General features: G+C 45.5%; 1 protein-coding gene across 1 annotated transcript; it reads right to left on the bottom strand.

Moving 5' to 3' along the window:
- Positions 1 to 3,402: 3,402 nt before the first annotated feature.
- Positions 3,403 to 12,158, bottom strand: LOC310692555 (keratin, type I cytoskeletal 12-like; the record flags this gene model as incomplete). Its single annotated transcript, XM_083473503.1, has 8 exons — positions 3,403 to 4,355; positions 5,015 to 5,340; positions 5,732 to 5,949; positions 6,642 to 6,767; positions 7,541 to 7,702; positions 9,099 to 9,255; positions 10,298 to 10,380; positions 11,799 to 12,158. 8 exons carry the CDS (start codon positions 12,156 to 12,158, stop codon positions 4,252 to 4,254), a joined length of 1,536 nt encoding a protein of 511 aa, XP_083329629.1. The 3' UTR covers positions 3,403 to 4,251.
- Between the last annotated feature and the right edge of the window lie 5,474 nt (positions 12,159 to 17,632).

Raw genomic sequence — 17,632 nt, forward strand, 5'->3', positions numbered from 1 at the left:
ATCGGCAAGTCCTAGGCTCTGTGGTTTAGCCCACACTGCCACCCGCGTCCCTGACAAAGGGTAGCTGGACATATAAAGGGCCCCATTACCTTCAGTAGCTTAGGGCCTCATCAAACCTAAATCTGGTCCTGGCCATTCTACTGCTATCCACCCAAAGGCCTTGTGCCCAGTAGATCCTGATCTGTCTTCTGTCCACCCCTGAGTGAGAGCAAGCGTAGCCAAATGCCTCAGAGACTTTGACCTCTGAACCCGGAAGCCCCTAATTCAAACTTTTCTTTGGCCATCATCCCGTTAGGTAGTCTTACGGAGCCTGCACTAACGAAGTAAGTAGTTTACTCCCTCTTATCATCAGCTGCACCTATATCTTTGCAAGATGGGGAGAGTAAAAGTCCTGACAAATCTCACCAGGTGTTATAAGGATTACCAAGACAGTGTTTGTGGACATTCTGAAGTGCTGCATAAATACTGTTGTTACAGCGAATTGTAATTCTTGGAGTGATGGGATCAAAACGAATTACGCAACGTCACAGAGGATGGGGCCACCTGAGTGGATCATAATCTCCGATACTGGATGGGGCATGAGGCAGTGTGCAAGGGAGCTAGATTTTGGGTGGCTTTGTATCTTACTTTACAAAAGAAGAGGCCTTCGTCGGAAGAGGTGTCACAGGAAAATCCTCTGTTCGGAGGCCCCTCTGGTCTGGCCCGAGTCCATTTTAAAGATATAGCATTCAGGGAACTTGGCGTTTGCTGTGAAGAGTTAGCACCCAGAGAGCAGATTGAGCAGGCAGCAAGCAGGCACTGGCAGAGGAAGATGGGCGGGGGGAGCGCACTGCCCCGGCAGCACAATCCCGGTGGGGTGCTGTCGCGGCTGCCCCCCATCTGCGCTGGGTGCCATGCCCCCGCAGGTGCCACACCATGGTCCCAGGACACGCACCACACCTCCAGGATGTGTGCCACGCCCCCAGGACACGTGCCACACCCCTGTGGGTGATGCACCACACCCCCAGGATGCGCACTAGCCACGCCCCTGCCTGCTCTCCACTCCCTGGTGCCGGATCATGAAGATCCGCCACTGCATGCAGGGCACCTGCTCACTGTCTTCTGCATGATGATGGGATAATAATAATAATAATAATAATAATAATAATAATATATTATTTATACTCCACCCATCTGGCTGGGTTTCCCCAGCCACTTTGGGAGGCTTCCAACAGAATATTAAAATACAATACAGTGGTACCTCGGGTTAAGTACTTAATTTGTTCCGGAGGTCCGTTCTTAACCTGAAACTGTTCTTAACCTGAAGCACCACTTTAGCTAATGGGGCCTCCTGCTGCTGCTGCGCCTCCGGAGCACGATTTCTGTTCTCATCCTGAAGCAAAGTTCTTAACCTGAAACACTATTTCTGGGTTAGCGGAGTCTGTAACCTGAAGCATATGTAACCTGAAGCGTATGTAACCTGAGGTACCACTGTAGTCTATTAAACATTAAAAGCTTCCCTAAACAGGGCTGCCTTCAGATGTCTTCTAAAAGTCTGGTAGTTGTTCTTCTCTTTGACATCTGGTGGGAGGGCATTCCACAGGGTAGGCGCCACTACCGAGAAGGCCCTCTGCCTGGTTCCCTGTAACCTCACTTCTCACAATGAGGGAACCTCCAGAAGGCCCTTGGCACTGGACCTCAGTGTCCGGGCAGAACGACAGGGGTGGAGATGCTCCTTCAGGTATACTGGACCAAGATCCATTTCTATTTAAACTATCATGATCCCCCCCCCCCCAAAATATTTGCACTTATGTACATACACAGCGCATTCAAAAGTTATGCGAATTGATGTCCTCTATTGGGGCAACCAGCTGACCTTGTTTGCCTGCTCAGTCTGCAACCTTAGGCCAGCTGCACACTCTCAATCTAACCTATCGCACAGGATTGTTGTTAGAATAAAATGTGGTGTGGCGGGAAAGGCACATGTACGCTGCTGTGGGCTCCTTGGAGGAAGGGTAGGGTAAAATGATATCAATTAACAAATTGTAATAAAGTAAGAATGACAGGTAGCCAGCCATTGCTATGTTTCCAGAGTGAACAGGCTGCAGTAACACCAATCTTCTCCAGTACCGCTTTGGATATGCAGGATACTGTTCCTGCATAAACTCAGCTGTTACGCTCATTGACCTTTTGGGAAACAAGGGGAAGATGATAGGCTAGTAGGCAGCCAGGATGCCATTGTCTTCAAAGGTGCCTACAAAGTGCCTACTATGAGGAACAAGAGCTACAGTTCCCCCTGTTTGTTTTTTTTAATGAAAAGGAGGCAGCCCTTAAGACAAACAAAAGGGTCAACTGTGGTCATTTAGTCTACATGGGTAGGTAAAATGGGCCAACTGGCCTATATAGACAGACTTTGGAATGCATCTGTTTAATTCGGGGACTTTTCCTCATTCTGCAGAATAAGGCAATCTGGTTTATTAATTTGATCAGCAGAGCACAGGAATAGAAGGTGACAGAAATTACACCCATCTTGCAGCAGCAAAATTTACAGGCGACAGCTGTTTGCCAAAGGGTGTAGTCTTTGGCTGCTGAAGCTGATGACAGTTTCAGTGAAGCTAGGATTTATTGCTAAGAATTATTTATTTAGTAAATTTAATGTGTGAAGTGCTGTGCCATTTTCAGTTTGTCTGGACTCCTAGGAACCTTTTGCATCAGATCACTATAATCCCTGTGTTACTTGTTTAAGGCCACCCACCGATAGGGATGGGAGAATCTGCAAATTTTGGGTTTTTTCCATTTCTCATTTCCCCACTCCTATTTCCAGTTGGCCACATCCCCGTCCCTTGCAGTTTGGGTCTGGGCAGGAAACTTGCCGTACCAAACTCCAGGATCCAAGAACAGAGATGAGGACCCTGAGGGCCACATTCCCCTGTAGTAATCTTCCAGGGGCCACAAGTCAGTGCTGGGCAGGGCCAGAGGCAAAAGTGGTTGGAGCAAGTTTTTGAACACATTTTCTGTCCAGGAAATCAAGAACATATTCCAGACAGGAAAACACAGCCGTCAAGGGTATGAAACAGGTCGGATGAGGGGTGTAGGTTGGGGAAAGAAGGGGTGGCTAGGGAGGAATTGTGGCCTGGATTCCCAAGAGGTAAAGGGACCCCTGACCATTAGGTCCAGTCGTGGCAGACTCTAGGGTTGCGACGCTCATCTTGCTTTATTGGCCAAGAGAGCCCCCGTACAGCTTTTGGGTCATGTGGCCAGCATGACTAAGCCGCTTCTGGCAAACCAGAGCAGTGCACGGAAACGGCGTTACCTTCCCGCTGGAGCGGTACCATTTATCTACTTACACTTTGACGTGCTTTCGAACTGCTAGTTTGGCAGGAGCAGGGACCGAGCAATGGGAGCTCACCCCATCATGGAGATTTGAACCGCCGACCTTCTGATCGGCAAGCTCTAGGCTCTGTGGTTTAACCCACAGCGCCACCCACGTCTCTCCTGAAAGGCAGAGAGGCCTAGAGGGCCACATTCAGCCCTTTGGCCTATCCCTGCACCAACATGTGACTGGTGGTCTAATGACAGCTTCTCCACAAGTGCTTCAGGAGCACAGGGGTTTTTTGAATTCACAGCCTGGCCTCACATACATGGAGATGCCCTTCATGATCATTGGGGCTTCTATGTGGAGGATCTTCACGGGGCTGGGCAATTATGATGCACACAGCTGCAGCAGCTTGGAAACAGGGCTGCTGTGATTGTTTTACTGAGGGGAGTCCTCTCTTTTGAAGGACGCTCAGAGGGCAGCCCTCTCTTCAATGGTGTCCTCTGTTTGAGGGCTGCCCCATCCGTGACTGGTTTGTAGATCTGAAACCAAGAGATCCACGTTCCTTCCTTGCTGTGCTGGTTGGGGCTAATGGGAGTTGTAGTCCGACGCACCTAGAAGCCACCAGTTTGGAGAAGACTGGCACAGGCAGATGTAGACAATGTTTTAAAATAAAGACACCTGACCACAATGTTATCATTTACTTGCTACAGAAGGAAGATCTTTATTGCAGGCTGCTAGCCGATAAGATCACGGTTTTCTGTCTTGGTTTGCATAGAAGAAAGGCGCTCAAGAAAGCAGCATTGACAGAAGCAGAGAAAAAAGGCATTTCTAACACGGCATTGTGGGTTTAAGGCAGAAATCTTCGAGCTTCTGACTCCTTGGCATAGCTTTTTTCATGGCATGCATCTGCTATGGCATGCTTCAAAAGATTCCCCATGAGAATCAGAGATGGCTTATTTAATTGGCTTCTCTTCAACCGACTGGACGTGAGTGGAGACGACTTGATCACCAATTCTATCTTCCACTATTGTCTTGATCACTCTTGTTTTTTGTACATCTGTGCAAGAAAGGAAATGCAGGCATTTAGGAGAGCAGTTATTCTTTTAAACAGGCAGATCAAGGAGCTCTTATGTAAACATGGGGGGATGACTGTATTACTTAAAAACACAGGAAGCTGCCTTAAAGTGAACCAGACCATTGACCCATCTAAGCCAGTATTGTCCATACTGATTGGCAGCAACTATCCAGGTTTTCGGTCTGCTTTCTCAGTTCTAGTTGGAGATGTAGGTGATTGAACTTGGGATGTTCTGTATGTAAGGCAGATGCTCTATCATTGTGCCACACACTCTGTGCCATCAATATCCCATTTGCCCAGAGTCGACCCACAATTCATAGGCCATGCAAATAGCAGCTTGGAGGGACGAGGGCCAATGGGAGCAGCCGCAACCCTTATCAACCATCCCACTGGGCAATTTCTGCACTGGGTGACCATCTGAGGTAAAGTTGTTATTACGCTGGTGGCTCCTTAACGCTGATTCTTTCTTCACCAGCACAAGCCTGCCATACACGCAACTTTCTCAGTTCAATTTTGGTGCTCCAATAGGCAATTTATCAGCACTATTTCACCCTCTGAAATTAGTAGCAAAATAAATGTGCATTTTTAACAAAAATAGAAACGTGCATTTTAAACAGAAAAATAAGAGCAACATGTATTACCTCTGCTGCTGCTTCCATATCTTGATCCTGAATCCTGGGAACTTTCACCACTAAATCCTCTGTCTGTAGATCCTGAGCTTCTAGATTGTGAGTCTGCAGACCCAGAGCCTCTGGACTGTGACTGAAAGCTGGAAGTTTCTTGGACCCTGGATCTGGAATCTGAAGAACTGGAAGATCCGAACCCTCTAGATCCTGTGGATCTTGAGTCTCCACTGCCAAAAGCTCTGGATCCAGAGCTGGAAGATGTCTGGTCTCTAGAACTTGAACCTACAGATCCTCTAGATCTAGTTTCTGAAGAGGTTCTTCTGGATCCAGATTCAAAATCACTATAAGAACAGTAAAAAACAAACAAACTTTAGACTTGGTTATAGAAAAAAGAGAGGGCTTCTGTGAATGTACATTTGACAGTACCAAGATCAGTAAAGTCTTTGTTGTAGGTATTATGTCCTTCTAAGTCCAGAATGTCTGCATTATCCAATGTGATCAATTATTTTAACCAGCACAAGCAGGCTGCCTCATAATACATTTGCACATTTCTGAACCAGAAATAGAAAGAAAGGGCGTGTTTCTTGGAGACTATGCAAACTGACTGGAGAATGTGCATATTGAGCGAGGGAATTAAGCAATGAGAAACCAAGTGATGTGTGGACCCTTAGGCAAAGGAAAATCAAAGACATTTAGGAATGGCAGACTTCTACCACATTCCTCCCTTTTCACCTGTCTCCTCCATCCAGCAGACTGCGGTAAGTCTCGATCTCATTCTCCAGGCGGATCTTGATATCCAGGAGCTGTTCATATTCTCTGTTTTGGCTTTCCATGTCTTCCCTGATCTGCACCACTTGTCCCTCCACGTTGCTTATCACTCCTTGTATCTGGGAAAGTTCGCCACAGAATCTGCCTTCTACATCTGCCAGGGTGGCCTCCAGAGATTGTTTCTGATGAAAGGGGGGGGGGAATGGAACATTGAAAGTTAAATAAAAAGATAATACGAGAACACAGATAATAAAAAACATAAACAAACAAATAGCCCTTCCAACAAACACATTTAAAAGATCATGGTATGTTTAATGGTAGGGCTGGATGCCACAAAGCCATGTGCGCCCTCTGTGTATATTGTCTATCTCTCTTCTTGTTTAAAACTTAAGGAAGGGTTAGAAAGGTATAAAGTAATAAGTAAAGAAAGATGCTAACTGTTAGCCCCAAAATGAAAAGTGAGCGAGGTCCCAACTGAAGAGGACAGGCAACTTAAGTAGACAGAATCTGCAGAACTTGCAGATTTAACACATAGAATAAGAGAGCAAGAAGAACATATATTAGCAGAAGAGTGGAAAACATTTATTAAATATGTGGGAAATGACTGTATGCAGCTGAAAACACTGGCAGCCTTGAGATAAATTCAGCAGAGTAAATAATTTTTGACGGATGTAAAAGTGGAAAATTGATTTGAATGGTTATAGTAAAATATGCAGGGATGTATGATACACAAAATGAACCACGGAAAGAGAAGAAGGGAAGTCCCTGGATATTTTAAAGTTTGTAAAATGTTTATTTGCAATTGTAAAATTGTAAAATAAAAATTCTCAAAGAAAAAAAGATGCTAACTGAACGAAAGAAAGAATTCTTATACCATAGACAATTGGGTTTGCAGTTCCATTTCTAGGCTTTGCAGAGTGTGTCTTAGTTCGGTAATCTCACTCTTGTTGGTGCTGGTCTCTTCGACGCTGGTGCTGATCTGCTTATTCAGTTCTTGACTCTGAAATAAAGTGATTAAAAGTGGGAGAGAGAGAGTTATCCAAAGGTTTTTATTCAAATGAATAATTTTGCTTAGGGAAGAGTCCTCCGCGAGGTCAAAAGTGAGCATTTTCTGCAAGACAAAAAGAAGGCACCTTTTATCATATGTGGTGGAATTGTAAAGTGATAAGGAATTCTGGGAAATGATATATAATGAATTGGGGGAAAAAAATGTTGAAAAGAACTGCTGCTAAAAAAACCCAGAAGCCTTTTTGTTAGGAATTGTAGGTGCAGAGATACTGAAGGAACTGAAAAGATTGTTTATGTATGCTACAATAGCTGCAAGGATGCTTGCTTGCCCAGAGCTGGAAAGAGCTGGAAAGATGTCTACGAAGGTGGACTGGCAGATGAAATTAATGGACTATGCAGAGATGGCAAGACTGAACGGGAAAATCAGAAATCGGGAGGATCAAAACTTCAACAGAGAATGAGACAAATATAGATTGTATTTAAAAGACTACTGTAAACACTTTAACTCTTTGGCAGGTTTCTAATAACTCTTGCAATGATACATAGACTTTGGATACAATGGAGGATTGTAAGTTAGATGGACTTATAATATGCAGTTAAAAAAAGTTACCTTAAAGAACCCACGGAGGGGAGGAGGGAAGTCTTGAGATTCGGAAGAATCTTGTGTGGTTTTTTTTATTACTTGTGACTATGAGTGTGAATGAATTTGTAAAACCAAATAAAAACTATTTAAATAATAAAAAAGTGAGCATTTCTGCCACCTACCTGTTCGTTGAACCAGGCCTCAATGTCTTGCCTGTTCTCCTCAGCGAGGGCTTCATATTCTCCTCTCATCTTATTGAGGAGGGCAGTCAGGTCAACTCCTGGGGCGGCATTCATTTGCACATCAATGCCTCCGGCCGTGGTATCAGTCACAGAGCTCATATCCTGCACCAATAAAAATGTTCTTTCAACACTTGCTGCAAGAGCAGGAAAATAAATCATTTTTTAAAAAATACCAGGAGTATCTCTGAGTAATTGTAATGTTTTCTAGATGACGTTGACTGGTTTCAATAGCTTTGCTTCTACTGCCCAGACTCCAGAGAGGTCTGTATTTGATCCAAAATAGATTGAGCAGGCGCAGGTGTGGGGTCCCTCTTACTCAGGCACCCCCAAACTTGGCCCTCCAGATGTTTTGTGACTACAATTCCCATCATCCCCGACCACTGGTCCTGTTAGCTAGGGATGATGGGAGGTGTAGTCCCAAAACAGCTAGAGGGCCGAGTTTCAGGATACCTGCTCTTACCATTTCATAGAAGCCAACTCCTAGGGGCCATGGGGCCTTGACTGCCACAATAAAATATTTGTGGGGGCCGGGCCCTCAGAGTTGATGGGCATTCCCATTCAAATGTTGTGTTGTGCACTGTGTCCTGTGATTGATTATGTGGGGTGGGGCTTACCTGGGCCAACAACAATATTTTATTCAAGTTGGCATCCCTGTACTATTTTGTATTCTGCTCCATCATTTACCTGAAGTTTCTCCTGCGTAGGTAAAGCTTGATTTGGGCTCTGGTCTGTTTATTATCTATGTAAAGGTGAAAAGGCAAAGGACCACTGGACGGTTAAGTCCAGTCAAGGGTGACTGGGATGTGGCACTCATCTCACTTTCAAGCCACAGGAGCCAGAGTTTATCCACAGACAGCTTTCTGGTTCATGTGGCCAGCTTCTGGCACAACGGAACACCGTGATGGAAACCAGAGCGCACAGAAATGCTGTTTACCTTCCTGCCGCAGTGGTACCTATTTATATACTTGCACTGGTGTACTTTTGAACTGCTAGGTTGGCAGAAGCTGGGACAAAGCAACAGGAGCTCACCCCATCATGCGAATTTGAACCGCCGACCTTCTGATCAGCAAGCCCAAGAGGCTCAGTGGTTTAGACCACAGTGCCACCCGCTCCCCTATTATCTATACAGGTAATGCAAACCAATACTATTAACTCCCACTGCAAGCACCCATTGCCCTTAAGATGTGTGTGTATATGTAAAGGTAAATACAGTGGTACCTTGGGATAAGAACTTAATTCGTTCTGGAGGTCCGTTCTTAACCTGAAACTGTTCTTAACCTGAGGTACCACTTTAGCTAATGGGGCCTCCTGCTGCCGCTGCACGATTTCTGTTCTCATCCTGAGGTAAAGTTCTTAACCCGAGGTACTATTTCTGGGTTAGCGGAGTCTGTAACCTGAAGCGTCTGTAACCTGAAGCGTCTGTAATCCGAGGTACCACTGCATACACAAACACACACATATTGGACCTGACTTTAGGCATTACTGAGACCTACATTACCTCTTCATGAGTCTTCTTCATATACTCAAGCTCCTCAGTCAGGCTTTCAATCTGCATTTCAAGGTCACCCCTGCTCATGGTTATCTCATCTAGGACCTTACGGAGGCCATTGGTGTCAGCTTCAACACTCTGGCGGAGAGCCACATCATTGTCGTACCTGAAGCAAAATGGATTAAAAAGGTTGTCAGCAGATCATGTGGGAATCATCTGAACACAGAGAGGGAAACATGTTCCTTCTCTGTGGGTGTTTTCTTCGATGCCTTCATCAGTTTTCTTCATGGCAGCAATGCTTCTGAAGACCAGTTGCTGGAAACCACAGGAGGAGAGAGGTGTCTTGCGCTCAAATCCTGCTTGCAGATTTCCCACAGGCCACTGTGGCAACAGGATGCTGGACTAGATGGGCCACTGGCCTGATTCAGCAGGCTCTTCTTAAGTTCCTATATTATTTTAAAGGTAAAGGGACCCCTGACCATTAGGTCCAGTCGTGACCGACTCTGGGGTTGCGGCGCTCATCTCGCTTTATTGGCCAAGGGAGCCGGCGTACAGCTTCTGGGTCATGTGGCCAGCATGACTAAGCCACTTCTGGCGAACCAGAGCAGCGCACGGAAACGTCGTTTACCTTCCCGCCGGAGTGGTACCTATTTATCTACTTGCACTTTAACGTGCTTTAGAACTGCTAGGTTGGCAGGAGCAGGGACTGAGCAACGGGAGCTCACCTCGTCGTGGGGATTCGAACCGCCGACCTTCTGATCGGCAAGTCCTAGGCTCTGTGGTTTAACCCACAGCTTTATGTTGGGGCTATGTGCTTGCATACCAGGTTTTAAAGAAGGTGTGGTTATCAGTGGTGTTTTTGTCACACATATGAACCAAACCTGGAATTAGCTAAGCACTCAGCTAAATTTACGATGTGAAATTAGGACTGCAGCCCTATAACCCTTGGGAGTAAGCCCCACTGAACTCCATGGGACGTACTTCTGAGTAGACATGGTTGGGGCTGTGCTGGAGCATACAAATGCAATTCATTGGTTGGTGGCTATGAATTTGTTCCAGCCAAGCATACAGGAAATGTACTGTATTTACACCTCATGGGATATGCATGCTGGAGATCTCACAATAGGCTGGTTTTTCTGCTCTACATGAATGATTCAGCAAACATCTCCACCAGGATGTGGAGCAGATGCCCATTTTGTCCCACTTACTTCAGCTTAAAGTCAGCAGCAGCCAGCCTAGCATTGTCAACCTGCAAAATGAGGCCGCCATTGTCTGTAATTGCAGCAATTATCTGCAAAAGAAAGAATCAATAATTAATATACAATTGAATGTTGGATTCGGACATGTAGTAAGTTCCTCTCCCAACTCATTCACACACATTTAAAGCACTATGATACCACTTTAAATAGTCATGGCTCCCCCCAGAGAAATAAACTACAGTGCTGTTGGAAATTTCTACCCAATTTTAATTTGTACAGCTAAACATTAGGAAGAACTTCCTGACAGTAAGAGCTGTTCGACAGTGGAATTTGCTGCCAAGGAGTGTGGTGGAGTCTCCTTCTTTGGAGGTCTTTAAGCAGAGGCTTGACAGCCATATGTCAGGAGTGCTCTGATGGTGTTTCCTGCTTGGCAGGGGGTTGGACTCGATGGCCCTTGTGGTCTCTTCCAACTCTATGATTCTATGATTCTAATTATTATTTAGCACCATTAAGAATAGGACGGATTATGAATTATGTTACATATCTTGTCTCCTTTTGTTGTGGGAAGTCAAGACAAGTCTGTTTAATTAATGAGTGGAATATATAGTATTAAATAGACAGATGAGAGATATATGGGTTTTAAAATGACATTATTTCTTTCTTCTCTTTTATATAGTTAGAATAGATTTTGTCTAAAACTAAGCATCCAATAAGTTTAAGGAGTTTTTTTTATTAGAATGGAAGAATACTAACAAAAAAACCACAGAAAAGTAGGTAAATAAAATTAATATTTCAGCAATAAATGACTGGGGAGCTGTAGCTACTCCTCTATGAGGAAAGGTTACAACATTTCTGTGAACCGCCCTGAGACCTCTGGGTATAGGGCAGTATATAAACTCAATTGATAATAATAATAATAATGTGAGGGTTGGGGGAATAAAAGTATGCCCTTTGTCAAAATGGATCTCACCTTCCAGGGGTGTCTCTGAGAAAGGGCCGTAACTCAATGATAGAGCATCTGCTTTGCATGCAGATTCAATCCCTGGCATCTCCAGAACAGACTAGGAGAGAAGCCTCTCTGAAATCATGGACAATCACTATGACTCAGTGTAAACAACACTGACATAGCTGGATGAGTAACATGGCTAAGTGTAAGGCACCTTCCTATGTTCCGGTGTCTTGTCCCTCTGGCCCCATTAACTCTCTCCTGCCCCCCTCTACCTGCAAATTCGCACCATAAATACAGCTGTACCTTGGTTTTTGAACAACTTAGTTCTCGAACATATTGGCTCCCGAACACCGCAAACCCGGAAGTGACCGTTTCGGTTTGCAAACTTCCTGCAGCCAATCAGAAGCTGCACTTTGGCTTCCAAACGTTTTGGGAGTCAAACAGACTTCCGGAACGGATTCCGTTTGACTTCCAAGGTACGACTGTATAAGCCTTGTGAATCGAACCAATGCAGCAAACAAAGCCCTGCGACATATCTGTGTGGCTTGTTTCTTTCCATACCTGTGCCCTAAGGTCATCGATGACTGCGTAATACTTGCTGTAATCCCGTTGCTCTCCGCCTCTGGTGCTTCCTCCAAACTTCTCGTACCATTCTGCAATCTTCCTCTCCAGGTCACTGTTCGCCTCCTCCAGCGCTTGGACGTTGTTCAGATAGGCTGCCAAGCGGTCGTTGAGATTTTGCATTGTCTGCTTCTCGCCGCCGGAAAGGAGTCCACCCTCGCTGCCCCCGAAGCCGTTAAAGCCCCCGGCTGACCCACCTCCAATGGCGCCCCACCCAGCGCTGGAGCCCCAGGACCCACCAGCACCACATGACATGCCACCAGAACTCCATCTCCCTCTGCTCTCAGACATCCCATTCATACCGCACATGCCCCCGCCAGAGCCCCAGGCGCCGCCACCACAGCTGGAGCCTCCACCAATGGTCCTTCTGCTAGATCCACCGCTGAAGCTTGAGCTTCCACCCAAGCCCCTGCCGCTTGATCCACCACTGAAACTGGAGCTTCCACCAAAGGCCCTGCCACTAGATCCACCGCTGAAGCTGCATGCTCCATGGCCAGACATCCTTGCTGGTCCTCGGCTGCTGCTGCTGCTGCGGGAAGAAGCGGCTTGTCTGGAGGACTGGCTAAAGAAACTCATGTTTGCAGCACAATGTACAGAGGACCTTTCCTGTGCAGAAATGCAGCGATGGTGACCTCGGAAGGCGGTTTTTACCTTTTTATACACAAATGTGCAATTGCATCATACTCCTAAGTGTATGGTGTGTTTTTTTGTCAAATTGCTAGCCTAGCCCATCATTAGCTAATTATAATAATTAATAGCTAATCCCAATATGCATGCTTGGGTTCTTCCCTCTGTTTAATCAGCATGTCAACATGGAGAATAGGTGGAGCTGGGTGGGCCAAACCTTTCATTAGAGTACTTGGAACTCAATTGAGTAATTACTGTACTTTCCTTTTTATAGCTTCGCTGCTTCCTAACACATTATTGCATGCTATTTCTTTAGGTACAGTGGTACCTCGGGTTACAGACGCTTCAGGTTACAGACGCTTCAGGTTACAGACTCCGCTAACCCAGAAATAGTACCCCGGGTTAAGAAATTTACCTCAGGATGAGAACAGAAATCGTGCTCCGGCAGCGCAGTGGCAGCAGGAGGCCCCATTAGCTAAAGTGGTACCTCAGGTTAAGAACAGTTTCAGGTTAAGAACGGACCTCCGGAACGAATTAAGTTCTTAACCCGAGGTACCACTGTATGCTCGTTTTATCCCTGCATTACCGTGCCTCTTTTTTCCTTCTACCTTTTGCACACATCTTGCCGGAATTGCAGCGTTAACTTTTAGGTTAACGCTGATTCTGCAGGTTTTATTCCAGAGTAGACAAAAATGAAGAACTTCTTCACACGGTGTGTGGTTAAACTGAGGAGCTTGTTTCCACAAGAGACAGGGAGAGCCAACAACTTGGATAGCTTTAAAAGAGGACTGGACAAAATCACTCAGGAGAAGGCTGTCGATGCCTACTAACCCTGATGGCTATGTTTGACCTTCACGGTTTGAGGCAATATATCTCTGAACACCAGTTGCTGGAAACCATGGTAGTGGAGAGGGCTGTCATGCTTGAGTCCTGCCTGAGAGCTTCCCATAAGCATCTGGTTGACCAATGGGAGAACAGAGTCCTGGACTAGCTGGACTAAAGCACAGGTCCCTGACTTTTTACACCAGGGAGAGATTTTGGACCACAGAGATTCAGGGGGGCAAATCAGATTCTTAGAACCACAGAAGTTCATAACTAGTAGCTGGTGGCTCCTGTTTATCACTGGGCTGAGCTGTCATATAGCTTATAGGCTCCCTTCCCCATCGCTTCCCTTAGGACTGACTTATGTCTGGGTTTTCCAGGAATCGGGCTTTCTGGGGGGACTTTTCCAAAAAAAGCTCAGCTTTGGGGAATATGGCAACCCTAGCTCCACTGCAATTTAGTTTAGAAAGGGAGGAAAGACCCTATCTCACAGAGAGATTGATCTAATCTATCAGACCCTTTTCTGCAGAAGAAAACATACTAAATAATAAAAAGATACGAAGATTTTTTTTAAAAAACACACCCCAAGACAAACATAAACAGATTTTTAATGCATGCACGCATAAAAATGGCAACAAATGGCAGCAGTCATAATGAAAACAACCACATTGTGGGAAAGCTTGCAGAAAAGCTAATATAGCTTTTGATGCTGACCAACGGGGCATAGGCCTTTTGAAAGGGGGTGTAAAGTTATGCACTTGCAGTAGCAGCACTGAATAATTTCCCCCCTATTGCCATTATGTCTAGAAGCAGCTGTCATTTGGTGAATGGGGTTTAAGCTCTGCTTTAAAAGCACACCGGTTTTTGCATTAATGCAATGTGATACAATGCTATATGGTTACACTGGGAGGGAATCCAGTTTATTCAGTTTATTTTTCTTTGTTAATTTCAGAGGATTATTCGATTTGTTGCTTTAAAAATCCAACAGTTTAGGTAAAACAAAGATAATCAGGAAGGTGGTAGGATTTTTATTCTGCTATCTACATAAGAATTTCCTATGAAAGGATCCTTAATGTTTTGTGATCCATCAGCTATTTGACTCCCCTCCCCCCTTTTTAAAATGGCAAGTACCTGTAAGTGCCCTGCCTTGAGCAGAGGTCACAGTATATTTTGGATGCAGTTCAAACGCTTGCTTGAAAAGTAATTTTTAAAAAACCATCATCTTAATTCTGTGATTCTATGCTTAATTCTGGATTGAAAATAATTATGCTGTCAATGAATGGTGGCAGGTGAGTCTATGATAGTGCACTTAGCGTATACTGGCTAATTTTCCTCCCGGCTTTCAAAGGGCAGATGAAGTTGTTGTTTTTTATCCCACTAATTACTTAAAGCTTGTCATGACTGCTGACTAGCTAAATCTCCTTTTCAATTAAAATAATGTTAGATACATTGCATCACGCATACCCTTTGCCAAACCCAGAAACATAAATCATCTTTTGAGACCACAGAGGCAAGCTTTTGTTAACCTGTTAGTCATTCTCCATCAACCACGGCCATCACATTGAAGAAAGACATGAGCACCTTTTTGTATTGCTTCTGACCGCGCCAGTGAAGGTTCTGCTCCATCTGACTAATACGGGTTCACAAGGGCAAGAGATGACACTGGAGTCAACGCCATAACTTTCACAATCCTGGAGCAAACGCCAGTCCTATCCAGTATCCATAGTGGTGCTTGCCAGATCAATGATCTGCAGCAAAGGTTCCCAACCTTTTGAGCCCATGGCTTACTTAACCAACCACATTCTTTCTGTGGCAACCCTGTGGGGCTCAGGAGCCCAGTTACGTCGCCCCTTGCCTTCAGAGCCGGCAGCCCCTCACCCCTTTTTGAACACCCTCCCTTGTGGAGTGTTCCCTCAGCCTTCTCTCCTCTCCCCTCTCCTTGGGAGTCTTCCAGGCAGCTACCGCTACCACCCCAGTCTCTGAGCCACCCCCTGCCCCAAAGAGGGGTGCCTCCTCACAGTGCCCCAGAGGGGCCTGGGAAGTGAAGAAGAAGAAGAGTTTGGATTTGATATCCCGCTTTATCACTACCCTAAGGAGTCTCAAAGCAGCAAACAATCTCCTTTTCCCTTCCTCCCCCACAACAAACACTCTGTGAGGTGAGTGAGGCTGAGAGACTTCAGAGAGAAGTGTGACTGGCCCAAGGTCACCCAGCAGCTGCATGTGGAGGAGCAGGGAATCGAAGCCGGTTCACCAGATTACAAATCTACTGCTCTTAATCATTATACCACACTGGCTGGATGCCCCCAGCCACAACAGCCTGACAGAGATTGGCCAAAGGTGAACATGAGGACAGCCCCTTACTCACCTTGGGAGGTAGCAGTGGGCGTTGCCAGGCCTGCATGGCAGAATGGCTCCCCTTTGGTGCTTGGCATGCAGGCCTTTCACACAGCAAGCACAAGAAAGGCCAGGGCAGCGCCTGCCTGCCTGCCTGCCTGCCCAGCCTCCCACTTGTCTGTCCATTCCCAACAGCGATGGCTGGCTGGCTGGCTGGGCTCCCTCACCCACTTGCTTGCCTACTCCGAGGCCACCTCAGGTCCTGGAAACCAGCACCCTCTGGCCTGCGCCAGAGGACCATTTGCCTGGGGCTGTTGCAACAAACAACAAATATGTAAAATGAAAGGGTTTAAGGTCAGTAAAAAAAGAGGAGGATTGGTTTGAGAAAATATTGAATTATTTGGGCAGGTTTGAACAATTTGGGGCAATTAAAATGTTAAAAGTTAAATAAACCTTGTGGAGGGTGGAGTGTTAAGGTATATAGAATTATACATTTGGTTGATTTGAATATGTTATTATTGATTATGTATACCCAATGCAACAGCTGCCTGGGGGTTTTCACTGTTCGTTTTCACTGTTTGTGTTTTGATTGTTGGAAAAAAAAATTAAACACACACACACAACAAACAACCACACAATCCTTTGGGAGGCAGAGATGCAAGAGGGCATCAGAGGAGGGAGGGACGGGAAGAGGGGCAGAGGCCAGTGTTGCCCACGGCACCCCTGACCATCATTCAAAGCACCCCAAGATGCCACAGCACACTGGTTGAAAACCTCTGTTCTACAGTCGCAGCAAGCAGTGTAACTATCCAATGGTTTGACTTCACTTCCAAAGGCACACTCCTCCATTGTCTCCCAAGACAGACGTATGCTAAAATCTATTGTTCCGGAAGGATTTTTCGGTCCTATGGCAAATCTGGATAGCCTCATCCTTTTGCATTTTATTCAACAGTGAAGATGACACATGTACCATCCCTTCATGCAGGAAAGTGGACGGACTTGTGTGGTAGGACAGCGAGGGGTCGGGAATCCTCAGCATCTGGATAGCTCAGTTGGTTGCTCCTAGAGGCTAATCTTCCCTCGGTAGAATTATGGACCTGGTGTAGGGCACTTAACTATTGGCTTCACCTAAACTCGAATCCCCCCAGTTTAATATCCCTAATGCTGCCATATTGTCACAAGAGTGCCTGGACTAAAATTGTCTATCAAAAACTTCACTCTTGTGGTTTATCACCACAACAGCTACACACTTTGGGTTTTAGTAAAGCAAACAGTCTAATTTGTCAGTGCCTAAATGGTATCGAGTGTCAGAACAACTTGGCCACAATAAGGAATTTTTGCCCATGATATGACTATTTTCTAGGTTCCCATTTCAACTCTCTGGCACCCTACCTGCATAGATATCTAGCAATTCTAAAATATAGACACATTTTCACTCTCGCAAGATTGAATGTATTGCCCTCGGCTGTACTGGAGGGACGATTCCAACAGATTCCACACGAAAAACGCTTATGTCCCTGTGGAGATGGCAGTACTGAATCGGTGGCGCATGCCCTTCTGGCTTACACTCTTTATAAAGACTTGAGGAATGAGATTATCACCCCTCTTTTATTGCCCAGCCACTGCCACAGTGTCCTTTCTCTTGGCAGATCAAGATGAGCAGATGACAGCAAAGGCTGCAAGGTTTTTAGCTGGGGCAATCAGAATAAGATCCACCATTTGACTATTGATTCAAAACCCTAAAATGTATTTTATATAACTGAGTTTTTATTTCTATTCTTTGTATATTGTATTGTTGTTTTATTGCTATGGCTGATGGCTGACTCAAATAAAGATTCATTCATTCATTCATTCATTCATTCATTCATTCATTCATTCAGCTCAGTTGGTTAGAGTGTGGTGCTGATAACACCAAGGCTGCAGGTTCGATCCCTGTATGGAACAGCTGCATATTCTGGCATCGCTGGGGGTTGGACTAGATGATCCTCAGG

Source organism: Podarcis liolepis (assembly GCF_965112155.1).
Source record: "Podarcis liolepis genome assembly, chromosome: 13".
Classification (NCBI taxonomy): Eukaryota; Metazoa; Chordata; class Lepidosauria; order Squamata; family Lacertidae; genus Podarcis; species Podarcis liolepis.